Here is a 26,760-nt window from a genome sequence, read left to right on the forward strand (position 1 = left end):
CAGAAAGTTGTCTCTTAAAACAAATATGAGATCAGAGGATTCTGCTTATAGTGGATGGTTAGTAAAACTTGGAGATGGCAAACTTGATAGCAGTTTTCATTTAGGAATGGATATTATTGACATCCCCTGTGAAATGATTTGTAATGGATCTATTATTGAAACTACCTTTGGGAACATTATGTTTATAGATAATATTAAAAATATATCGAAACGTGCAATTCTTTGTCCAAAAACTGAGCACGTTCAAAAAGTAAATGAAGAAATTTTGGATGTACTCGGTGGAGATTTTCACACATATTTGAGTGATGATTCCATTGATTCTACAGATGATGCTGAAAAGGAAAATTTTCCCATCCAATTTCTTAATAGTATTACTCCTTTGGGAATGCCGTGTCATAAATTAAAATTGAAAGTGGGTGTAATCATGATGCTATTGAGAAATCTTAATAGTAAATGGGGGTCTTTGTAATGGTACCAGATTTATTATCAAAAGATTACGACCTAACATTATCGAAGCTGAAATATTAACAGGATCTGCAGAGGGAGAGGTTCTGATTCCAAGAATTAATTTGTCTCCGCCTGACACTGGCCTCCCATTTAAATTGATTCAAGGACAGTGTCCCGTGATGCCAGCATTTGTGATGACTATTAAAAAATCACAAGGACAAACTCTAGATGGAGTAGGCATATTCCTACCTGAACCCGTTTTTACACATGGTCAGTTATATGTTGCTTTCTCTCAAGTTTGAAGAGCATGTGATGTTAAAGTTCTAAATACTTTATCACAAGGGAAATTAGTCAAGCTCTCAGAAAGTGTTTCACTCTTCATGTGGTATACAGAGAGATATTAGAATAAGTTTAATGACTTTATCAGTCATTGTTTGCATCACTGTTGTTTTTATATCATGTTTTTGTTGTTTTTATATCATGTTTTTGTTTTCATATCATGTTTTTGTTGTTTTTATATCATGGGGGTTTTTTTGTTTTTTTTTTATTGCTTAAAGTATTACAAAGAGTATTACATATGTCTCCTCCCCCCCCACCCCCCGCCCGTGACAATCCCCTGGCCTCCCCTACCCTCCAGTGTCTTATGTCCATTGGTTATGCTTATATGCATGCATACAAGTCGTTTGGTTGATATCTTACCCACTCCCCTCCTGCCCTCCCACCCTCCCCGGCCTTCCTGCTGTAGTTTGACAATCTGTTCGAGGCAGCTCTGCCTCTGTATCTATTTTTGTTCATAAGTTTATAATGGTCTTTATTATCCAGAAATGAGTGACATCATGTGGTATTTTTCTTTCATTGACTGGCTTATTTCACTTAGCATAATGCTCTCCAGTTCCATCCATGCTGTTGCAAATGGTAAGATTTCCTTCTTTTTTACAGCAGCATAGTATTCCATCGTGTAGATGTACCACAATTTTCTAATCCATTCATCTACAGATGGGCACTTAGGCTGTTTCCAGATCTTAGCTATGGTGAATTGTGCTGCTATGAACATAGGGGTGTATATATTCTTTCTGATTGGTGTTTCTGGTTTCCTGGGATATATTCCTAGAAGTGGGATCACAGGGTCAAATGGGAGTTCCATTTGTAGTTTTTTAAGGAAACTCCATACTGTCTTCCATAGTGGCTGCACCAGTCTGCATTCCCACCAGCAGTGCACAAGTGTTCCTTTTTCTCCACAACCGCTCCAGCACTTGTCGTTTGTTGATTTGTTGATGATAGCCAGTCTGACAGGTGTGAGGTGATACCTCATTGTCGTTTTGATTTGCATCTCTCGGATGATTAGTGACTTTGAGCATGTTTTAAGGTGTCTATTTAGATCCTTTGCCCATTTTTTTTTTAAAATATGTTTTATTTATTTTTTACAGAGAGGAAGGGAGAGGGATAGAGAGTTAGAAACATCGATGAGAGAGGAACATCGATCAGCTGCCTCCTGCACACTCCCCACCAGGAATGTGGTCGCAACCAAGGTACATGCCCTTGACCGGAATCGAACCCGGGACCCCTGAGTCCGCATGCCGATGCTCCATCAGCTGAGCCAAACCCGTCAGGGTCCATTTTTTGATTGGATTGTTTATCTTCCTTTTGTTAAGTTGTATGAGTTCCCTATAAATTTTGGAGATTAGGCCCTTATCAGATATGACATTGGCAAATATGTTTTCCCACGCAGTGGGTTTTCTTGTTGTTTTGTTGATGGTTTCTTTTGCCGTGCAGAAGCTTTTTATTTTGATGTAGTCCCATTTGTTTATTTTCTCTTTAGTTTCAAGTGCCCTAGGAGCTGTATCGGTGAAGAAATTGCTTCAGCATATGTCTGAGATTTTGTTGCCTTTGGATTCTTCTAGTATTTGTATGGTTTCCCGTCGTATATTTAAGTCCTTTATCCATTTTGAGTTTATTTTTGTGTATGGTGTAAGTTGGTGGTCTAGTTTCATTTTCTTGCATGTATCTGTCCAATTTTCCCAACACCATTTACTGAAGAGACTGTCTTGACTCCATTGTATGTTCTTGCCTCCTTTGTCAAGTATTAATTGAGCGTATTGGTTGGGGCTGATTTCTGGGCTCTCTATTCTATTCCATTGATCTATATGTCTGTTCTTGTGCCAGTAGCAGGCAGTTTTGAGAACAGTGGCTTTGTAATACAGCTTGATATCTGGTATTGAGATCCTACCTACTTTGTTCTTTCTCAGGATCGCTGCAGCTATTCGGGTTCGTTTTTTATTCCAGATGAATTTTTGGAAAGTTCGTTCTAGGTCTGTGAAATATGTCATTGGTATTTTAATGGGAAGTGCGTTGAATTTATAGATTGCTTTGGGTAGTATGGACATTTTAATGATGTTGATTCTACCAATCCAAGAACATGCTATGTTCTTCCATCTGTTTATGTCTTCCTCTATCTCTTTTTTCAATGCCCTGTAGTTTTCTGAGAAGAGGTCTTTTACCTCTTTAGTTAAGTTTATTCCTAGGTAGCTTAATTTTTTTTGGTGCGATGGTAAATGGGATTGCTTTTTTAGTCTCTCTTTCTGCATATTCACTATTGGTGTATAGAAATGCCATAGATTTCTTGGCGTTAATTTTGTATCCTGCTACATTGCCTAATTCTTTTATTAAGTCTAATAGTTTTTTGATGGAGTCTTTAGGGTTTTTTATGTATAATATCATGTCATCTGCAAATAAGGACAGTTTTACTTCTTTTCCAATTTGGATGCCTTTTATTTCTTCTTCTTGTCTAATTGCAATGGCCAACACTTCCAGTACCATGTTGAACAGGAGTGGTGAGAGGGGGCATCCCTGTCTTGTTCCTGTCCTTAGGGGAAATGGTGTTAGTTTTTGTCCATTGAGTATGATGTTGGCTGTGGGCCTGTCATATATGGCTTTTATTATGTTGAGGTATGATCCTTCAATTCCCACCTTGCTGAGAGTTTTTATCAAAAATGGGTGTTGAATTTTGTCAAACGCTTTTTCTGAATCAGTTGATATGACTATGTGGTTTTTTTCTTCAATTTGTTTATGTGATGTATCACGTTTTTTGATTTGTGGATATTGTACCATCCTTGCATTCCTGGGATAAATCCTACTTGGTCGTGGTGTATGATCTTTCTGATGTACTGCTGGATCCGATTTGCTAAGATTTTGTTGAGGATTTTGGCGTCTATGTTCATGAGGGATATTGGCCTGTAATTCTCTTTCATTGTGTTGTCTTTACCTGGTTTTGGTATTAGGGTGATGCTGGCTTCATAGAATGAGCTTGGAAGTGATCCTTCCTCTTGTATTTTTTGTAGTAGTCTGAGGAGGATAGGTTTTAGTTCTTCCTTGAATGTTTGGTAAAACTCCCCCGTGAAGCCGTCTGGCCCTGAGCTTTTGTTTGCTGGAAGCTTTTTGATGACTGCTTCAATTTCTTCCATAGTTATTGGCCTATTGACATTTTAGATTCTTCCTGATTAAGTTTTGGAATGTTGTATTTTTCTAGGAATATGTCCATTTCCTCCAGGTTGTCTAGTTTGTTGGAGTAGAGTTGTCCATAGTATTTTTTAACAGTCATTTGTATTTCTTTGGGATCTGTTGTTATTTCGCCTCTATCATTTCTGATTTTGTTGATTGGGTCCTTTCTCTTTGCTTCTTGGTGAGCCTGGCTAGAGGTCTGTCAATCTTGTTTATCCTTTCAAAGAACCAGCTCTTTGTTTCATTGATCATTTGTATTTTTTTTTTGCTCTCTATGTCATTTATTTCTGCTCTAATCTTTATTATCTCCTTCCTTCTGCTCACTCTGGGCTTTTCTTGTTGCTCTCTTTCTATTTCTTTGAGATGTAGAGTTAGATGATTTACTACCATTTTTTCTTGTTTTTTGAGGTAGAGCTGTAGAGCTATAAACTTCTCTCTCAGGACTGCTTTCATTGTGTCCCATAGGTTTTGGATTGTTGTGTTTTCATTGCCATTAGTTTCCAGGATGTTTTTAATTTCTTCTTTGATCTCATTGGTAACCCAATCAATATTTAATAACATGCTATTCAGCTTCCAGGTGTTTGAGTATTTTGGATTGTTTTTATTGTAGTTTATTTCTAATATTACGCCATCGTGGTCTGAGAAGAGGCTTTTTATGATTTCAATCTTCTTGAATTTGGGGATACTTTGCTTGTGACCCAATATATGTTCTATTTTTGAATATGTCTTATGAGCACTTGAGTAGAATGTATATTCCGTGGCTTTGGGGTGAAGTGTTCTGAAGTTGTCTATTAAGTCCATCTGATCTAGTGAGTCATTTAGCATTGCTGTTTCTTTGCTGATTTTTTGTCTAGATGATTTATCCAGTTATGTCAGTGGTGTTTGAAAGTCCCCTACTGTGATTGTATTGTTGTCGATCTCTCCCTTGATATCTTCTAGGAGTTTTTTTTATGTATGTGGGTGCTCCTACATTGGGTGCATATATGTTTATCAGGGTTATATCCTCTTCTTGTAATGATCCCTTTAGTATTATGACGTGGCCTTCCTTATCTCTTGTTCCGGCCATCACTTTGAGGTCTATTTTGTCCATTATAAGTATTACTACCCCAGCTTTTTATTCATTTCCATTTGCTTGAAAGATATTTTTCCATCCCTTCACTTTCAGTCTGTGTGAGTCCCTTATTCTGAGGTGGGTCTCTTGTAGGCAGCAAATATATGGGTCATGTTTTTTTATCCATTCAGCCACTCGATGTCTTTTGATTGGACGGACCATTTAGTCCATTTACGTTTAAAGTTATTATTGAAAAGTACTTGTTTGTAGCCATTTCTATTTTTTGTGCGTGTTTTCTTTCTTACCTTTTTATTTCTTCTTTTTACACCAGTCCCTTTAGCATTTCTTGCATTGCTGGCTTGGTGGTGATAAACTCCCTTAGCCTTTCTTTGTCTGTGAAGCTTCTTATTTCCCCTTCAAGTTTGAATGATAGCCTTGCTGGGTAGAGTATTCTTGGATTCAGTCTGTTGCTTTCATCACTTTGAAAATTTCTTTTCTGGCCTGATGTGTTTCTGTTGAGAAATCATTTGATAATCTAATGGGAGATCCCTTGTATGTAACTTTCCGTCTCTCTCTTGCAGCCTTTAAGATTGTCTCCTTATTCTGAACATTTACCATGGTAATTATGATGTGTCTTGGTGTGGGTCTTTTCGGGTTCACCTTGTTTGGGACTCTCTGTTTTTGTGTGACGTTTTCCTTCCCCACTTCAGGGAAGGTTTCTGATATTATTTCTCAAATAGGTTTTCTAACCCTTGTTACTCTTTCTGTTGTTCTGGCAACCCTATTATTCGTATGTTGTTTCGTTTCGTGTTGTCCCAAAGCTCCCTTAGGCTCTCCTCCTGTCTTTTAATTTTTTTCTCCAATTGCAGTTCAGTTTGTGTGCGTTTTGCTTCCTTGTCTTCTAATTCGCTAATTCGGTCCTCTGCTTCTCCTAGCCTACTGTTGAAACTTTCAATGGTGTTTTTTATTGCAGCTATATCACTCTTCATTTCTTCTTGGTTCTTACAGATTTTATTGATTTTTTCCATCTGTTTCTTCTTGATTCTTACATAAGTTGTTGATTTTTTTTTCATCCATTTCTTCTTACTTCTTGCATAAGTTGATTTTTTCTCCATCCGTTTTGTGCATTCTAGGACCTTTAATTGGAATTTTTTTTCTGTCATGCTGAATGCCTCCGTTTCACTTAGCTGCTTTTCTGGCAAGTTCTCCTTTTCTTTCCTTTGCGGGTTTCTTTGTTTACCCATGTTTGATCTCACCGACATATCTAGATGTTGAGTCGTTCAGAGGCTGCTCCTTGGGTGGCAGTGGCTTCTCGGACTGTGGTTGCTCCTCGGGCAGTTGTGGTAGCAGCTGCTTCTCAGTTGGTAGCAGCTGTTCCTCAGACAGAGGGTGTGCTGATCATGAGGCTGCTGTTCCTTGTATGGGGGTGGGCTACACACGCAGCTGCTGATTCCTGGATGGGGGCTGGCTGCACGCTGCTGTTATCCCTCTGATGTGGTGAGCTGCTTGTGGGGCTTCTGCTCCTAGGACTTGGACAGGTTGATTGCAAGTCTGTTGCTCCTCGGACGGGGGTTTGCTGCTTGCGAGGCTGCTGCTCTTTGGACGGGAGTGAGCTGCACGCGTGGCTGCTCCTCCTCGGACAGGGATGTGCCACTCACCCGGCTCCTGCTTGTCGGACAGGTGCAGGCTGTGTGTGGCTCTGCTCCTCGGACCAGTGCATGCTGCACAGGCCTGCCACTCCTCGGACGTGGGCGGTCTGCTAGTGTGGCTGCTGCTCCTCGGACCGGGGTGGGTTGCTGCTGCTCCTCGAATGGGGCAGAGCCGCTCGCAGAATTGCTGCTACTTGGATTGGGCAGGCTGCTCATGCAGCTGCTGCTCCTCGGACTAGTGCAGGGTGAGGGCTGTGCGCAGCTGATGCTCCTCAGATCGGGGTGGGCTGCGCAGGGCTGCCGCTCCTCAAACGTAGGAAGACTGCTCGTGCGGCTGCTACTCCTCGGATAGGTCGGACTGCTCGCGTGGTTGCTCCTCCTTCGACGGGGACGCGGGTCGCTCACATAGCTGCTGCTCCTTGGACAGGGGCAGGCCACATGAGGCTGCTGCTCTTAGGCTCGAGGCAGGTTGCTCACGGGGCTGATGCTCCCTGGACAAGAGCGTGCCGCTCACATGTCTGCTGCTCATGTGGTTGAAAAAATAATGTGAAAAGAAGTAGGAAATAAAGGAACAAACAAAAAAAAGGAGAACAAACAAAAAATCCAAAAAAAAGCTAACAAAATAATAATAAAACATGAAAAATTGAAATGTCATTCCTTTGGCTGGCTTAAGATCCCAGTTTTCTGGAATGTCTGTGATTTTGTTGTTGTTGTTGTCATTGCTGAGACTGAAACACGATGTGTCTTATTGTGGGGTTCTTTGGGTTCATCTTGATTGGAACTCTTGTGGTTCCTGCACTTGTGGGTCTTTTTCCTTCATCAGGGTATGGACGTTGGTATATTTGTTCCGTTTGTTTGTCTGTTGCTATGTTTTGTGCATGGTGTCTTCCTTTTTGTATCTGATTTCCTTTGATTAGGTACCATTCATTATATTTGAAAAAAGTATATGTATGGTTGGTTTGAAGTCTAGATGATAGCCTTTTCAGCAGTAACTTTAGATTTTTCCCTGTTAGACAGAAGGAGGTTACCAGTCTGGAGTCACTATAATCCACATTTAAGGCTATTGTTTCCTGGACTTCCTCAGTGACATAAAACTGGGCTGCAGGTCCAACTGGGGTTTGTGTAACCATTTGTGGTACCTGCTTAAAATTGTTGAGGGGGTAGCTAAATAACAGTTTATTTTCTTACTGCAGGTTCTTTTATAACAAAAGTAACCAAGTGACTGAAGTGCCTTTTGGGGCTCTTATTTAGGTTTCTGCCTCACTATCTTGTTAACTTTATATACTTTTAGATACTTTTAAAATTTCATCTATACTTAAAAATTATTCATTACATGGTTCCATCTTACTTACCTAGCCTGCCATTAAGAGAAGCAGAAAATTTCCTTTATTTGCTTTTGAATTTACCTTGATGTTTGTTTGCTTTTTGTAGGTTCTACATGAAACATTTCCTCAACACACATTCCTCATGAATGGTCTCATTCAAGGTGTAAAGGTAAGAATAATTGTGAATGAAGCCAGGAATTCTTAGTAGTTTAACTCTGGAAGTTTAGATGGGATTTAGGAAAACAGTTATTATTTGTTTTGTAGACCTAAATTTAAGTTTTTAGCTGGATTATCAAAGTCAAAATACAATACAATCCAAATCAGTAAGGCAGAAAATGATTTACTGGTAAATGAAAGACTGTTTTTATTAACATGTACACTGCAGTTTATAGAGGATTCAATTTTGTGAGCTTTTGATTTCTCTACCTATCAACAGAATATAATGGTCAAGTGTTACTGTCTTCTTTTGAGAAATACTTTTAGACTGAGGAAGAAGAATCAAGATTTAGTTGGGTATATAGACTTTTGTCAAGGCTGGTAGTTGACAGTATTGCAGGTGTCCCTCATTTCCCCCTCTCAACTACTCTCCACCTGAGGCCTTCCCCACCCTATTGTCTGTGTCCGTGGGTTATGCGTATATGCATATATATTCTTTGATTAATCTCTAACCACCCCCTCCAACCTCTTTCCGTCTGAGATCTGTCAGTCTGTTCCATGCTTCCATGCCTCTGGACCTATCTTGTTTGGCAATTTATTTTGTTCATTAGATTCCACATATGAGATCATGTGATATTTGTCTTTCTCTAAGTGGCTTATTTTGTTCAGCATAATAATCTCCAGGTCCTAGCCACACTTTTTGAGTTCTCAGCCTCTTAACATAATTAGCCTTACTTTATTGTTTAAATTTTAATGTGCTATTAGAACAGCTTATAAATATTTTTCATTTAAATAAAATGATAATGTTATAATCCAGTTCCACTTTATAGTAAAGTATATGAGTATAGTGTCTAATTTGTCTTTCCCAGCTTAGATCATATAAATCTGTGCATAATTTTACTTTGTGCTGAACTGCACACTTAAAATTAAAGTTATGCCCTAATAATTTGCTGAATTCGTGCACTAGGGAGGAGGGTGTCCCTCAGCCAGCCTGTGCCCTCTCACAGTTCGGGACCCCGAGGGGTCCTTAGTGCTCCCCGGAGCTACGAGAGGCTCCCGCTACTGCCGCTGCACTCGCAGCCATGAGCCTGGCTTTTGGCAGTGACCACCAGGGGGCAGCTCCTGCATTGAGCATCTGCCCCCTGGTAGTCAGTGTGCATCATAGCAACTGGTTGTTCCGCCGTTCGGTCAATTTCCATAGGGTCTTATATAGGACTATTGGCCCGGTGCACAAAATTAGTGCGGGGGGGGGGGGGGTGCGGGCGGCAGGGAGCGGTGTCCCTCAGCCTGGCCTGCACCCTCTCTAATCTGGGACTCCTCAGGGGATGTCCGACTGCCAGTTTAGGCCCGATCCCTAAATCGGCAGTCGGACTTCCCTCTCACAATCCAGGACTGCTGGCTCCTAACCACTTGCCTGCCGGATCGCCCCCTAATTGCTCCCCTGCTAGCCTGATCGCCCCCTAATCACTCCCCTGCTGGCCTGATTGCCCCCTAATCGCTCCCCTGCCTGCCCGATCACCCCCAACTGCCCTCCCCTGCCAGCCCAATTGCCCCCAACTGCACTTCTCTGCCGGCCCGGTCGCCCCCAACTGCCCTCTCCTGCCAGCCATCTTGTGATGATGTGAGGGTGTCACACGAGGGCCACCTAGGCTTTTATTAGTATAGATCAGTGGTTCTCAACCTTCCTAATGCCACTACCCTTTAATACTGTTCCTCATGTTGTGGTGACCCCCAACCATAAAATTATTTTCGTTGCTACTTCATAACTGTAATTTTTCTACTGTAAACAATATGTAATTATAGATGTGTCTTAGGCTACCCCTGTGAAAGGGTCGTTTGACCCCCAAAGGGGTCACGACCCACAGGTTGAGAACCTCTGGTATAGATAAGTTGCAAGACTGCCATTCTCTGGAGCATTATCTCAATCTGTCTAGATTTTGCTTCTTGGCACCTGTTAACAGCTTGGCTCAAATGAACTCACAAAAATTCTTCAGAGGTTTGAATGTTTCTTACATTGACATTTACTTGACACAGAGGGTAGGTTTCCATATTCAGCTGGGACCACCCCTCGGACCAGGACCTGGTACTAGGATCCAGGAAAGGGCCCATTGAGCCCACCGGCTCTCACCGCATCGGGTGGACTGGGTGAATTGTTTCTTGTATCCAGGACCTCCCCCACTTGTGGTAAAGACTCTAACTTTATTTAAACTGCACTTTTAAATCCTGAAAATGAAACTAAGGTTAAGGGTTAACAGAACTCATGCTGTGGTGAGAGAGAAGGAAAAATGGATGGCTAGTTTTTAATTTTGACTTTTCAATTGGAATTGCTTTCTTGAGAGTCTGAACAAAAACCTTTCCCGTATAAGTGAGAGCTGAACTTGTTCAGTTCCAAAGATAAAGGACACGTCCTCCCTCCAGCCAAATCTTGGTTGTTCTTAAGCGATTAAAAATCTTTGTAATGTGTCAGAGGTCATTCCTCATGACGTACAGCAGCTCCATAGTGAAATTTCAACTCAACTCTTATTAAACCATTGACTCATCTGGGGACACGTGCATACAGGTTAGTCACTTAACACTCCAAGTTCTCATGGCTGTATAAACAGCTGTGGCGAGAAACCGCAGCACCTAGAGGGTGAAAGCCTCATAGGACTCGACCCATAAGCAACACACCTTGACCCACTACATGGCATCCCTACAAAATTTCATGAGACTCTGCAAATATATTTAAAAAAAAGAAACACCACTGCTCGGCCTGCATGGCTCAGTGGTTGAGCATTGACCTATGAACCAGGTCACAGTTCGATTCCTGGTCAGGGCACATGCCCGGGTTACAGGCTTGATCCCCCAGTGTGAGGTGTCTAGGAGGCAGCTGATCAATGATTCTCTCTCATCATTGATGTTTCCATCTCTCTCTCCCTCTCCCTTCCTCTCTGAAATCAATAAAAAATATTTTTTTAAAAAATAAAAACACAAAATTTAACATGAAAAATTAGGCCTCCAAGGCTGGAGACTCCCAGATCCCAGACCTCATTAGTACTCTGATAAGAAACCTTTTACTTACAATAAATACCTCTTTCACCTGGGAGGATTACAAATTTACTTAGGCAGTAATACCCCAGAATATACAAAATTTCCCCCCTATTGTATTAGATAGTAAAAGCTGATTTAAATAATATTAAATTTCCTAATAATTCCAATAATAAATTTCCTAATTGCAATCCAATATGTAGATGATTTAATCTTATATTCTAAAAAATTACTAGGCTCCCAAAAAGGCACAGTATATCTATTACAACAGCTAGCCGTAAAAGGACAAGAATATCATAGAACAAGCTCTTACTCTGTTTACCCTTGGTAAAATACTTTGGTAATCTAATATCTAAAGATAGGCTATTCATTAACCCTAAAAAACTCAGGTAAATCCTATCTTTTCCTCTTCCAAGAAAACTAGCTTAGAGGATTCCTAGTTTGACTGAATATTGTCACACAAAAAATGGGGTTCCAAATTTTTCATTAATGGCCCAGCCTTTATGTCTTATTAAAATCAAATTAACCTGATCCAATTCAGTGGAACTCAGAAGGAAAACAGGTTATAAAATTTCTAAAAAAGAATCTAGAACTTCCACTCTGGTGCACCTTAATTATAAAAATTTTAACTCAAAAATAAAGTCATCATAGACCTATGATCTGTTACAGTCAACAACTAAAGTCAATAGCCAGAAGGCCTCCTCCCTCCATGACAGCCGTTTCTGCTATAGACGGTATACAAAAACGCAGCAACAAAGCTATGGACTCGCCTTTGTTAATGTTCCTCATTCTATTAAGCAGGGGTTCTCAACCTTCCTAATGCCGCGACCCTTTAATACAGTTCCTCATGTTGTGGTGATCCCCAACCATAAAATTATTTTCATTGCTACTTCATAACTGTAATGTTGCTGCTGTTATGAATCGTCATGTAAATGTCTGATATGCAGGTGCCGGGGTCCAACCCCAGCAGGTCCAGGGGTTCCCAAAGGCGTAGACGGAGTCGGCGAAGAAGGAATGACACGGAGACAGCGTTCAGTTGATCAGCAGCCTAGCCAGGATCTCTAGCCAGGATCTCCAGCCAAGTTCTGGTCTGGATCTCCAGAGAGGTTCTGCTGCGGATCTCCAGCGAGGTTCTGTAGCCATGTTCCCTCGCTAGGTTCTCCAGCCAGGTTCTGTCCAGGCTCTCCAGTCAGGTTCAGTGTCCAGGTTCCAGTCAGGTTCTCCTGCCAATCTCTGTAGTCAGGTTCAGTCCAGGATCCCTTGCCATGTTCTCCCGCTAGGCTCTGTCTCTAGGCTCCGAGGCCAGTCCCGGTCCAGGATCCTCTGGCATGCTCTCGCCAGCGAAGTTCTTCTGTCTCTAGGCTCCGTGTAGGTTCTGTCTTCTGAATTCTGTCTCCTGAGTTCTGAGTCTTTCTGTCTTGTTACAACTGTATTTATACCAGTTGATTCAATCCTATCAATCTCTATTACAAAGGTTAGGGCGTTTCTTATCTCCATTCCAGGGAGAAAAGATTATGTAGTTTAAGCATGATTGTTCGTAGTTAAAGGGATTAATTACCCGCCTGGCACTTAGTTGAGGGGTTTTATTCCCTCCCTAACTTCAGGGGAAAATCCCTACCTGGGGATTCAACCTTTCTCGGAGAGGTGACTTTGGTTAAAACACAGCGCCAAGAAGGTGAGCAAACATATTAAGAAAAGTATGCCATATATGCCAGGTCCCTTGAAACAGCAAGGATGGACCGGCTCCCGGCATGCAGGATGTATTTTCATTGTTCGCGACCCACAGATTGAGAACCGCTGCTTAGTCTCCACCAAACTCTAATCACATTCAGCACTTCTGTCAGCACACTGGCTTGCCTTCTTCACCCAATTTCACTTAAACTTAATATAAGGGTCTTAACCCAACAACTTTGCTCCTTTATTTATAGAATAAACACATGCACAATTGAATTCTGCTTATTGACTACATTCTTATTCCTAGAAATGGTTTGTTTATAGGAAACTCCTTCATCTAATACTGAGTTAATTTGGTTTGTAAATGAATCTTTAAAGAATAAACAGGAATGTTACCAAACTGAATATACAATAACTTCCACAGTAAACATAATTGAAGATTCTTATTTATCTAAATAAAATCTACCCAACAAGCCTGATTGCTAATTCAGGCCTATCAGTTGGTTAAAAATAAAATCTGTTTAACTTATTTAAACTATTCCTTTCTAAATTAATAAATTTTATAAAAGTTATTAAGTATGTAGATATTTTAAAATAACTTAAATACTAAAACATTGGTTGCTAGACAAGTCTTGGGTTCACCTGCTTTTGGCTTTTTTACAAAGAGGCTGGGAATGAACTTGGAACTCTTAATAAATGTCTAGTGCTTTGTTAAAGTTGTATTTCATGAAAGTGTGTTTGCCAATAGAAAAACCTGTATTTCTAAAGGTTGTGAAATATGTTCATAAAAGTCAGTCTAGGGCAGTGATGGAGAACCTTTTGAGCTCGGCGTGTCAGCATTTTAAAAAACCCTAACTTAACTCTGGTGCCGAGTCACATATAGCAATTTTTTGACATTTGCAACCATAATAAAACAAAGATTTATATTTTTGATATTTATTTTATATATGTAAATGCCATTTAACAAAGAAAAATCAACCAAAAAAAATGAGTTCGCGTGTCACCTCTGACATGCATGTCATAGGTTCACCATCACTGGTCTAGGTAATACTGATTGCTTACTTTTTTGGTTATCTCTAAAAAGTAAGGGTTCCAAAAGTTAGACATTCTAACTAAGTTAAAATGTATATAATTTTAATAATATAAAATATAGAAATGCATTTTTAAGAGAAAAGTAAATTATCAAATTATATATATGATCTTTATGTAATACATTTCATTTATTTATGACTAGAGGCCTGGTGCACGAAATTCATGCACTTGGGGGGGAAGTCCCTCAGCGGGGCTTGCACCCTCTCGCAGTTCAGGAGCCCTTGGAGGATGCCTGACGAGTTAGGCCCACTCCCCCTAAGCCATGAGTTGAACATCCTTAGCACTGCTGCAGAGGCAGGAGAGGCTCCTGCCACCGCCGCTGCGCTCGCCAGCCTTGAGCCCAGCTTCTGGCTGAGTGGCACTCCCCCTGTGGGAGCACACTGACCACCAGGGGGCAGCTCCTGTGTTAAACGTTTGCCCCCTGGTGGTCAGTGCACATCATAGTGCCTGGTCATTCCGCCATTCGGTCAATTTGCATATTAGCCTTTTATTATATAGAATGTGTGGTACATTTTCTGCCTCCAAATGGCGTTACTAGGCTATAATCTTTTATTGGCCTAAAAAAATTAAATACTTACATAAATTAAGCAAAATCCTGTAGTCTACATAAATATTTAATATTAAAACTATTTCAAATCTAATGTCTTTTAAAATTATTACCATAAAAATATTTATTTTACCTGGGTTTACAAAGTTTATGTCATAATCTTTTGGTTAAGTTTGACAACCTTTCCACAGTTTAAATTTTTTTAAAAATATTTTTATTTATTTCAGAGAGTAAGGAAGAGAGAGATGAAGGGATCAATGAGCGAGAATCATTGATTGGCTGCCTCCTGCATGCCCCTCACAGGAGATTGGGCCTGCAATCCAGGCACGTGCCTTCACCGGTAATTTAACAATCACCTCCTGGTTCATAGGTTGACCCTCAACCTCTGAGCCATGCTGGTCAGGCCAAAGTTTAAATTTTAAAAGACTTTTTAACCAAGAAATTACTTTGGGTTATTTCAATGGGCCCCTATAAAAGAAAAGTTTTTAAAATAATTAAGCCTATTTAATATACTTAAAATTGCATGGGAAGTTTTACCTAATAATAATAATAATAATAATAATAATAATAACAACTATATTCTGTTTACATACATATACTTTTATTAAAATGAATGTTTCAAATATTTCAGCCTGCTCCAGGAAAAAACTTACAAAACATTAAAGCCAAATTCAAACAGAAAGCTCTCAGGTAGTAGGTGTCCTGTCAGTGACACTGGGCAGCTAAGAGTGATGGTTTCCCATACGGGGCATCCACTAATAATGCTCCTTGTATTTATAATCCACACGTTGGAAATTTATAAATTGTTTCCAATACTCAATATACACTTCCAGTGTGCCACATATAGTATTTTAAAACCTTACATATTTATTCTTTATACTAGGGGCCCGGTGCACGAAATTCGTGCACTGGGTGTGTGTGGGGAGGGGAGTGTCCCTCAGCCCAGCCTGCCCCCTCTCACATACTGGGAGCCTTCAGGCGTTGACTCCCATCACACTCCAATCGCAGGATCGGCCCCTTGCCCAGGCCTGATGCCTCGGCCAGAGGCGTAGACCCCCATCACCCTCCGATCGCCTGATCGGCCCCTTGCCCAGGCCTGATGCCTCTGCCAGAGGTGTCAGGCTTGGACAGGGGACCCCCATCTCCCCCTGATCACTGGCTCTGGCTCCCGCCCAGGCCTGAGGCCTCTGGCCCAGGAATCATGCCTGGGCAGGGGACCCCCATCTCCCTCTGATTGCTTGCTCCACCCCCCGCCCAAGCCTGACGCCTCTGACCCAGGCTTCAGGCCTGGGCAAGGGGACCATCATATCCCCCCAGCCCCTGGCTCCACCCCCCACCCAGGCCTGATGCCTCGGCCAGAGGAGTTGACCCTCATCACCCTCCGATCACCAATCACCGGATCGGCCCCTTGACCAGGCCTGAGGCCTCTGGCTGAGGCGTCCGGCCCGGGCAGCGGGGACCCGCAGCTGCAGTGGCCCCGCGATCGTGGGCTCTGCTTTAGGCCCAGGCAAGGGACCCCTAGCTCCTGGGACTGCCAGCTTCGACCGTGCCCAGCTCCCATCGCTGGCTCCACCCCTACTTCCTGCTATAACTGGCCAGGGCGGCAAAGGCGCCTGATTCTCCGATCATGGCTGGGGGGCAGGGCAAAGGCGGCCCCAGGGCCGCCTTTGCCCTGCCCCCCAGCTCTTAGCTCCCCCCTGGGTTTCCGATCACTGTCAGTGGCAGGGGGCTTCTTCCTGCTTTCCCTTTCGCCTCCCTGCATTGTGTCTACATATGCAAATTAACCACCATCTTGTTGGCAATTAACTGCCAATCATAGTTGGCAGTTAATTTGCATATAGCCCTGATTAGCCAATGAAAAGGGTATCGTCGTACGCCAATTACCATTTTTCTCTTTTATTAGATAGGATATTAAAATTCTATATTAAATCTAAAAAAGTATGGACTTTATATTATTCTTTTGTGTCATTTTACAGGGGGTTGGGGAGCTCCCCCCTGTCACGCACAGAGCAGGGCCGATCAGGGGGTTGGGGCGCCGCCACTCTCACACTCAGGGCAGGGCCGATGGGAGGTTATGGCTCTACCCCGTCACACACAGAGCAGGGCCCGTGCGGGGGGGGGGGGGCAGGTTGGGGTGCTGCACCCTGTCACACACAGAGCCGCAGGGCGATCAGGGTGTTTGGGTGCTGCCCCCTGTCAATCTATTCCCAGTGCCAGGAGGCCTCTCAGCTCTGCTGATCCCGGTGCTGGGAGGCATATTACCCTTTTACTATATAGCATAGGGGCCTGGTGCACGGGTGGGGGCCTGCTGGTTTGCCCTGAAGGGTGCCCTAGATCAGGATGGGGGTCCCCACTGGGATGCCTGGCCAGCCTGGGTGAGGGGATGATGGCTGTTTGCAGCTTGTAACACACCCTTCAGGGTGGGGGTCCCCACTGGGGTGCCTGGCCATCCTGGGTGAGGGGATGATGGCTGTTTGCAGCTGATCACACACCCTTCAGGGTAGGGGTCCCCACTGGGGTGCCTGGCCAGTCTTGGTGAGGGGATGATGGCTGTTTGCAGCTGGTCACACACCCTTCAGGGTGGGGGTCCCCATTGGGGTGCCTGGCCAGTCTGGGTGAGAGGCTGAGGGCTGTTTTCAGGCTGGGGGTGACTTAAGCTCCCAACCGCTCCTTTTTTCCTTTTTTTTCTTTTTATTCTGGGCCAGCTTTAGCTCGAGGCTTGGCTCCAGCTCTTAGGCCTCCGCTGCTGAAAGTAGGTTTCTGGCCTTTGCTTACAATGTTGCGATCCTGCTGGCTGAAGTCCAGCGGTATTTGTTACAGAGTTTCTTAAACTGCAGGCTCAGAGGCCTGCAGCTGCAGGCGGGGAACGTTGGTTTCCTCCGTCACTGAAGCAAACAAGCCTCATGTTAGTTTCAAGCTGCCTGGCTGCCTGCCGCCATCTTGGCTGCCAGTTAATTTGCATATCTCGCTGATTAGCCAATGGGAAGGGTAGCGGTCGTACGCCAATTACCATGTTTCTCTTTTATTAGTGTAGACTAGAGGCCGGGCCAGCTGGGGGGAGGATAAAAGACCCTCAGCCCAGCCTGCACCCACTCCAATCTGGGACCCCTTGGGGACTGTCCAACTGCTGGTTTAGGCCTGATCCCACAGTGATTGGGCCTAAACTGGCAGTCCGACAGCCCTCTCACAGTCCGGGACTGCTGGCTCCTAACTGCTCGCCTGCCTGCCTGATAGCCCCCTAGCCCCTCCCCTGCCAGTCCTATTGCCTCCAACTGCCCTCCCCTGCCGGCCTGGTCCCCCCCTAACTGCCCTCCCCTGCTGGCCATCTTGTGACGACGTGGGGCGGTCATCTTGTGGTGCGAGGGTCAATTTGCATATTACCTGTTTATTATATAGGATTATTATATAGGATAACATACTTTGGAATGTCCAAGAAATTCCCTTTTTCCAAACCCATCAAAACACAGATACCACACTAGAACAGAGACCACAAATGCCCTCAGTGTTATTTAATAATTGTTGACTGTTAGCTGTCCTATATAAAAGAGCTATGTGTCTACCATTTTACTTTTTATCCAATCCCACAAGTTTTCCCACTATATTTTCCCCCATCTCCCAATTTGTCATTAATGGATTTCATGTAGCCCACTTCTTCTCTCTTGATTGTAATGCATAAAATAAGTTGCAAAACTACCATTCTCTGGAGCATTTTCTCAGTCTGTTGAAATTTTGCTTCCTGACAGCTGTTGACAGTTTGGCTAAAATAAATTCACAAAAATTCTTCAAAGGTTTAAATGTTTCTTATGTTGACATTACTTTAGCTTTAAATCTCTGCTCTGACCCTGGCTGGTTTGGCTCAGTGGATAGAGCGCCGGCCTGCAGACTGAAGGGTCCCAGGTTCGATCCCAGTCAAGGGCACGTGCCTGGGTTGCCGATTCAATCCCCAGTAGGGGGTGTATGTGTGTGGGTGTGTGGGTGTGGTGTGTGTGTGGTGTGGTGTGGGTGTGGGTGTGTGTGTGGGGGTGTGATGTGTGTGGTGTGGTGTGTGTGTGGTGTGTGATATGTATGTGTGGTGTGTGTGTGGTGTGGTGGATGTGTGTGTGTGTGTCTGTGTGGGTGTGTGGTGAGTGGGGGGGTGTGTGGTGTGTGTGCGGTGTGATTTCTGGGTGTGTGTGGTTGTGTGTGTGGTTGTGGTGTGATGTGTGTGTGGTGTGTGTGTGTGATGTGGGTGTGTGATGTGGGTGTGTGTGATGTGTGTGTGTGGGTGTGTGTGTGTGGTGTGTGTGTGGGTGGGTGTGGTTTGTGTGTGTGGTCTGATATGTGGGTGTCTGTGGTGTGTGTGTTTGTGTGTGGTGTGATGTGTGTGTGGTGTGTGGTGTGGTGTGTGTGTCTTGTGTGTGTGTGGTGTGTATGTGTGTGGTGTGGTAGGTGTGTGTGTGTGGCGTGATGTGTATGTGTGTCTGGGTGTGTGTGTGGTGTGGGTGTGATATGTGTGTGGTATGTGTGGTGTGTGATGTGTGTGTGGGTGTGTGCGGTGGGTGTGGTGTGATGTGTGTGGTGTGGGTGTGGGGGTGTGGTGTGGGTGGTGTGTGTGTGTGGTGCGGTGTGTGGGGGTGTGTGTGGTGTGTGTGTGTGGTGTGATGTGTATGTGTGGGTGGGTGTGTGTGGCTGTGTGTGTGGTGTGCTGGGTGTGTGTGGTGTGATGTGTATGTGTGGGTGTGTGTAGTGTGTGTAGGGTTGAGTGTGTGTCTGTGGTGTGTGTGTGGTGTGATTTCTGGGTGTGTGTGGTATGTGTGTGTCTGTGTGTGTGGTGTGATATGTCTGTTTGTGGTGTGGGGTGTGTGTGTCTATGTGGGTGTGTGTGTGTGGACTTGTTTTAAGGAACTGGCTCACACGGTGTGGGGCTGGTGAGTGTGAAACGCGAAGAGAGGCCTGTCAGCAGCTGGACTATGCTCAGCCCTGAAGCTGACTCTCTCCTCTCCTGGGAGCCTCAGGTTTCTCCGGTGAGGCCTTCATCAGCTGATTGGATGAGGCGCCCATATTATTGAGGGTGATGCGCCTTAAAGCCAGCTGTTGCAGATGTTAACCACATCCACAAATAAACCTTCCCAGGATTGGTGCCATTTTGGGGCTAAGCCAATCTGGTTTTCCAGATGGCCTAACCCTATCTAATAAAAGAGAAACATGGTAATTAGCCATACCTCTGCTACCCTCCCCATTGGCTAATCAGGGCGATATGCAAATTAACTGCCAGCAAGATGGCGGCCAGCAGCCAGGCAGCTTGAAGCGAACATGAGGCTTGCTTGCTTCAGTGACGGAGGACTCCAACGTTCCCCGCCTGCCGCTGCCAGCCTCTGAGCTTGCAGTTTGAAACATTGTTACAAATATAGAAGCTAAACAAAACCCCAGAAACCTGCTTTCAGCCAGCTTGGCTTCAGCCAGCAAGACCGCAACATTGTTTCAATTATAGAACAAACGCAGATACCTGCTTACAGCCACCCGGGATCTCAGAGCTGGAGTTGAAACAGTGTTTTGATTATAGAACCCAAACAAACCAGATACCTGCTTTCAGCAGCCCAGGCCTAAGAGCTGGAGCCAAGCCTCAGAGCTAAAGTTGGCCCAGAATTAAAAAAGAAAAAAGAAAAAAAGGAGCAGTTGGGAGCTTCAGTCCCAGCCTGAAAACAGCCCTCAGCCCCTCACCCAGACTGGCCAGGCACCCCAGTGGGGACCCCCACCCTGAAGGGTGTGTGACCAGCTGCAAACAGCCATCATCCCCTCATCCAGGCTAGCCAGGCACCCCAGTGGGGACCCCACCCTGATCCAGGACACCCTTCAGGGCAAACCAGCCAGCCCCCACCCGTGCACCAGGCCTCTATCCTATATAGTAAAAGGGTAATATGCCTCCCAGCACCGGGATCAGCAGAGCCGGGATGCCTCCCAGCACCAGAATCAGCGTGACAGGGCAGCACCCAAACCCCTTGATTGCCTTGCGGCTCTGTGTGTGACGGGCGGGGCCACAACCTCCCTATCCACCCTGCTCTGTTCATGACAGGGGAAGGCACCCCAACCCCCTGATCACCCTGCAGCTCTGTGTGTGATGGGGTGTGGCGCCCCAACCCTCCCCCCCCCCCACGGGCCCTGCTCTGTGTGTGATGGGGTAGAGCCATAACCTCCCCATCGGCCCTGCCCTGAGTGTGACAGTGGCGGCGCCCCAACCGCCCCTACAGGCCCTGCTCTGTGTGTGATGGGGTAGAGCCATAACCTCCCCATCGGCCCTGCCCTGAGTATGACAGGGTGCGGCGCCCCAACCCCCTGATTCGCCCTGCTCTGTGTGTGACGGGGCGGTGCCCCAACTCCCCTATCGGCCCTACTCTGTGCATGACAGGGGGGAGCTCCTCAACCACCTGATCGGCCCTGCTCTGTGCGTGACAGGGGGGAGCTCCCCAACCCCCTGATGGGCCCTGCTCTATGCATGACAGGGGGGAACTCCCCAACCCCTGATTGATCCCGCTCTGTGTGTGACAGGGGACAGTGCCCCAACTCCCCTATCGGCCCTACTCTGAGTGACAGGGGGCAGCGCCGCAACCCCCTGATCAGCCCTGCTCTATGCGTGACGGGATGGTGCCGCAATCTCCCTATCAACCCTGCCTTGAGTGTGACAGGGCGCGGTGCCCCAACCCCCCAATCGGCCCTACCCTGAGCGTGACTGAGGGTGGCATCACAACCTCCCGATCCGCCCTGCTCTGTGCATGACAGGGGGCGGCGCCCTGACTCTCCAGTTGGCCCTGCTCTCAGCCCGACCAAGGGCTGCACCTAGGGATTGGGCCTGCCCTCTGCCACCCGGGAGCAGGCCAAAGCCAGCAGGTCGTTATCTCCGGAGGGGTCCCAGACTGCGAGAGGGCACAGGCCGGGCTGAGGGACCCCCCTCTCCCCCCACTAGTGCACAAATTTTTGTGCACCGGGCCTCTAGTCCTATATAATAAAAGGGTTATATGCAAGTTGACCCTAACAGCAGAACGACTGCGAATGACTGGTCACTATGACACACATTGACCACCAGGGGTAGACGCTCAATGCAGGAGCTGCCCCCTGGTGGTCAGTGAGCTCCCACAGGGAGTGCTCTGCTCAGCCACAAGCCAGGCTGATGGCTGCCATACAGCGGTGGTGGGGGGAGCCTCTCCTGCCTCCTCAGCAGCGCTAAGGATGTCCGACTGCAGCTTAGGCCTGGTCCCCACTGGCAAGTGTACATCCCCCGAGGGCTCCCAGGCTGCCAGAGGGATGTCTGACTGCTAGCTTAGGCCCGTTCCCCTGGAGAGTGGGCCTAAGCCAGCAGGTGGACATCCCTCTAGGGGTCCCAGACTGCAAGAGGGCACAGGCCGGGCTGAGCTCCTCCCCAACGCCCCCCGGGTGCACAAATTTTTGTGCACCAGGCCTCTAGTAAATTCATGATTGTTTAAAAGAAGAAAAAACCTTCACAGCAACACCCACACTTGTGTTTGATTAAATAACGGGGTAGTGGAGCCTAGTCAAGCTAACACATAAACTAGCCATCACAGTAGTTCTGGCTGTACTTTTTGAGAACTAGGACATCAAATTGAGATGCTGTGGTTTTGACCACTGGTTAACAGCAGCAGGTGGAGTGGTTGTAATCATTTTCTTCATTAAGACCAGCTGGTCTGATTGCCCAATGTCTCCATTGAAACTTCTGGAAGCTTCTTTCTAAGGGATGTTTTATATTTATCCTAAAATTAGAGATCTTCGTTGGTGTCCCAAACTCACTAAAACTGTGGCTAGATGCCCAGGGCTGATTTATGCCTGGAGTGACCAATGTAAAGAGGGGCACCAGAATAGGCAGTCTTCATCACATCTCGCTGTGGACCACAGCAGGGGCTTGGGGAGGGGGTTCCAAGACCCAGTGAGCCCGCTCAGCTCTTGGCCACAGGGTTTCCCATGCACATGTGCTTCTTCTGATCCAGGTCGGACCATCAAGTCTGATCAAGAAGATGGCCACCTCGCTCTGCCATGATGCCCTTCCAGGGGCATCTAACAGGCAAGCGTTTCTGTAGTCCTAGCAGCTGCTTTTGACGTGAATTAAATTAAGCAGCGTAGCATAAGCACACACAGAAATTGTTGGTTGATGTTTAAAGATGCCTTTAAAGCACCCTCATAGCTGCTCTTTGGGATGAGTAAGTACAAAAATGCTTTTCATATAAACACGCACACACATAATAAATTGCTCTCTTAATTTGGACAGTAACTTGAATAAAGACTATTCTTTTTATTATCTGTGAATAAAATTGCTAAAACAGCCTACCTCATAAGTTTTAATTTTGATCACTTCATAAGTTTTAATTTTGTTCTCATTTGCAGAATGTGCTTAGCATCCTTAGGACTGATTGGATGCCCAGTCAATCCGAGGACAAATGCCCTTCTCAGTCTACTGCTTTAATAATGTGTGTGGATAGGATCTAGGGCCAGAGCGGGCAGTGGAAAAATAACTGAGACAGAAGAAAATCTTTGATTTTTAGAAAATACAAGTTTTCCAAAGAGGCAAGTATATTATTAGATTGTATGTTAGTATCTTACTATAAAAGTAGGTCCTATCAGCCCCACTGGTGTGGCTCAGTGGTTGAGCATCAACCCATGAACCAGGAGGTCACGGCTCAATTCTTAATCAGGGTACATGCCCAGGTTGTGAGTTCAATCCCTAGTAGAAAGTGAGCAGAAGGCAGCCGATCGATGATTCTCTCTCATCACTGATGTTTCTGTCCCTCTCCCGGTCTCCCTTCCTCTCTTTCTGAAAATCAGTAAAAACCCTTTTTCAAAAGTAGTTCCTCCCAGAGGATATATTTAGTGCCTATAATTGTCACTGAGAATGCGATTTAAGTAGTGTTACTTTATGAATCAATTAAATTACCATTTAAATCCCTAATCTAGAAGACCGTCTTTTTTTTTCTGTAAAAAGTATATTATTTTGAATATAACCTTAATGTTTGTCCTTTTCATATTTGTTTGTAAATGATATACCGTTCATATTTTAACACATTGTATAAAATCTGAAATTGGAACTGTGTGAAACTTTTCCAGGTTTCTTTATGTTTAAATAATTTTTGTTACTATTTTTGTAGTGGTGATTATTTCTACAACCATGTCCTCTTAAATTTCTTTACAAATTTTTCTTGAACCCTAGCCAGTTTGGCTCAGTGCATAGAGCGTCGGCCTGCAGACTGAAGGGTCCCAGGTTCGATTCCAGTCAAGGGCATGTACTTTGGTTGCGGGCACATCCCCAGTGGGGAGTGTGCAGGAGGCAGCTGATTGATGTCTCTCTCTCATGGATGTTTCTAACTCTGTCCCTCTCCCTTCCTCTCTGTAAAAAACCAATAAAATGTATTTTTTTAAAAATTTTTCTTGACCAGTTTCATACTATCCAGGTACTCAGGTATTTGATGTTTTTAGAGAACATTTAAAGGTTTTCTTTTCTACTAGTAAATTTCATTAAATTAGTCTTGGGTCCTGAAATTGAGCCCTGCTTCTGTAGTCTTTCGCTCTTAAAGAAAATCATTTAATACTTCATCTGTTACTCTTTTTTTTTTTAATATATTTTATTCATTTTTTACAGAGAGGAAGGGAGAGGGATAGAGAGTTAGAAACATTGATGAGACAGAAACATCAATCAGCTGCCTCCTGCACACTCCCTACTGGGTATGTGCCCGCAACCAAGGTACATGCCCTTGGCCGGAATCGAACCTGGGACCCTTGAGTCCGCAGGCGGACACTCTGTCCACTGAGCCAAACCGGTTAGGGCGATCTGTTACTCTCTTGATACAGGAACGTACTGAATGCCCTGGAAATGCCCTGTGTCTTCAAAATTACAAGGATTAATATTTTACTTCAGAGACCAACAACCTTTTAAGCTTGCATGCCCTCCACTGAGTCTTTCTCTCACTTCCCCTCAATTTCCCTGTCTCCTGGCCATGGGTTCTGGGTTTACTGGTGGCTTCTAGGAATTGGAATCCTATTCCTTTTCTTCCCAGCTGTGAGACCTTGGAAACCACTGTGAATTGATTTTCTCTTAAAAGTTCTATTGATTTCAGCAAACCCCTTTGAAAGCCATTCTTTACCAGGCCCTGTGATAGGCCCCCAAGGGTACAAAGTTGAAATGAAAAGAAACCATTCCTCTGACCTTAATTTCAATTTCTAAGCCAATAGAGAAGATAGACAAGAGCAATTTTAATAGAGGATTATGATTACAATAGAGCAGATATTACCGGTTAATTCTGCTTGAATAGCTCAGAGAATCGAGGAGGAGGTGAAGAATGACTAGTTTACCTGGTCCACATGTGGGAAGTGCATGCAGGCACAGCAGGGCAGTGTGTGCAAAGGTACATTGGCACGAAAGGACACAGTATATTCTGAAAACTAAAAGGTACTGCATATAGCACAGCACAGGATGTGTGTTAGATGCCAGATTTTTGGATGGTTTTATTTACATGCTATGCTGAGGAATTTTTAAAACATACTATAAAAAATCAAATACACAGAAATCGAAAATAATATCATGAAAACCCATGTACTCATCATCCAGTTCATTACTTATCAACATTTTCCCACTCTTGTCTCATCTACCCTAGTTCCCCCCTACCACCACCACTTTTTTTATCTTTAGTATTTAAAAGCAGAGTTCAAGAGTTCAGACACATTATTTCAACCATAAATGCATGCTGAAGAGTTAAACTCTGCACAGTGGAGACTATAGCAAGTGTGGAAACCACGCCAGGTTCCCCGATAGTCAAAGCCAATGGGAGCACAGAAGCCTTGTTACCAATGCACCAGAATGGCCAAGGCTGCTGTGAGCATGAGCCTCATCCGGGTGTCCAAGGACTCTGAGCCTGGGCTGTACTTAGGCCAAGATACCAGGAGCGGATGCAAGGACACATGGTATATATACTGTTTCCTTCTGCAGCCAAATGATTGATGTCACTGTTGGCAACCAGCCTTCTTTGTCCCTGGAGTAATAGGCTACTGACCAGGAGTGTGTGAAGAAGTCTGTTAGAGAGAGCAGCTGGGCAGAGCAGAGACTAGAGAGCTCCGAGAAGTGGAGGCTTAGGAGCTAGGATGTAGCTCCTCTGTGTGCCGGAGAGGCTAGGAGCTCACAAGAGCTCAGCTATAGCTGCCGTGTTAACCAGCCAGTGTGCTGGGCCGGGAGACAGGAGACGCTGCTGAGCCAGCTACGATGTGAGGCGGTGAGTCTAGTGGGCAGCGTGCGGCTGCTCAGATACTAACTGTGGGTACAGAGATTAACGCTACCATGTCAGGATGTCTATTCACCAGCCGGTGTGCGGCTGCCTGCTGGTATGGACTTTGCTGTAATGAATTGTCCTTGTCTGATGGCTGTGTGGCCACTGGCTTCTGCAATAAAGACTCATTCTTATACACCCACAACCTCTCATGGCTTCTGTCTCTGCCCTCCCACCGAGAATTGTCCTGTGTCTGTGAGCAGGAGATAAAGGAGGAACTTGGACTAAGTTCCCAACAGTTAGTACAGAGGGCAGGGTTGGAGAAGGACCAGCCCTGACGTAGTTGGGAAGACTTGAGAATACATGGACTCAGAGCCACTCAGAGCTGAGCGGTGCCCCTGCTGGCTCTGACAGCAAGCAGCTCATCGTTGCTCTTGCGGGTATGTGAAAACATACTGGAGGGAGAGAGACAGGGTCAGGGGCCGTTAGAAGATGGTTTTATCTTCATTCAGGGAGCAGTGCTGCAGGGATGGCTATAAGAGGTCCTGTAGAGACAGTGGTCTAAACAATGGTCTTGGGGAGTGGAGGGATGAGGGAAAAAGCTGTGGAGGGCTTCTTAGCCAAGAGGTACGGTGTGTCCTGCCTTATCTGTTGGGGTTTCTTTCCTCAGTTTCAGTTACCCATGGTCAATTGCAGTCTGAAAATATTAGATGAAAAACTTCACAAGTAAACAATTCATACGGTTTTTTTAATTTAAATTCTTTATTTTTTATTTTTTTATTTTTATTTTTTCAAATATATTTTATTGAGTTTTTACAGGGAGGAAAGGAGAGGGATAGAGAGTTAGAAACATCGATCAGCTGCTTCCTGCACACTCCCTACTGGGGATGTGCCCGCAACCAAGTTACATGCCCTACACCAGAATCGAACCTGGGACCGTTGAGTCCACAGGCCAATGCTCTATCCACTGAGCCAAACCGGTTAAGGCGAAATTCTTTATTTTTTAAAGTATTACATAAGTCTCCTCCCCTCCGCTCCCCAATGACCTCTCCCTGGC

At 44.8% G+C, this 26,760-nt stretch overlaps 1 protein-coding gene across 2 annotated transcripts in view; it reads left to right on the forward strand.

The window, feature by feature from the left end:
* MFSD14B (major facilitator superfamily domain containing 14B) overlaps nucleotides 1-26,760 on the forward strand; it is a 101,325-nt gene that overhangs the window by 28,045 nt on the left and 46,520 nt on the right. For both annotated transcript variants that reach the window (XM_059656295.1, XM_059656294.1), the window contains exon 3: nucleotides 8,077-8,139. In XM_059656295.1, the coding sequence (XP_059512278.1) occupies nucleotides 8,077-8,139 (63 nt within the window). The remainder of the gene's footprint in view (nucleotides 1-8,076; nucleotides 8,140-26,760) is intronic.

This window comes from Myotis daubentonii, chromosome 11 (genome assembly GCF_963259705.1).
Source record: "Myotis daubentonii chromosome 11, mMyoDau2.1, whole genome shotgun sequence".
Classification (NCBI taxonomy): Eukaryota; Metazoa; Chordata; class Mammalia; order Chiroptera; family Vespertilionidae; genus Myotis; species Myotis daubentonii.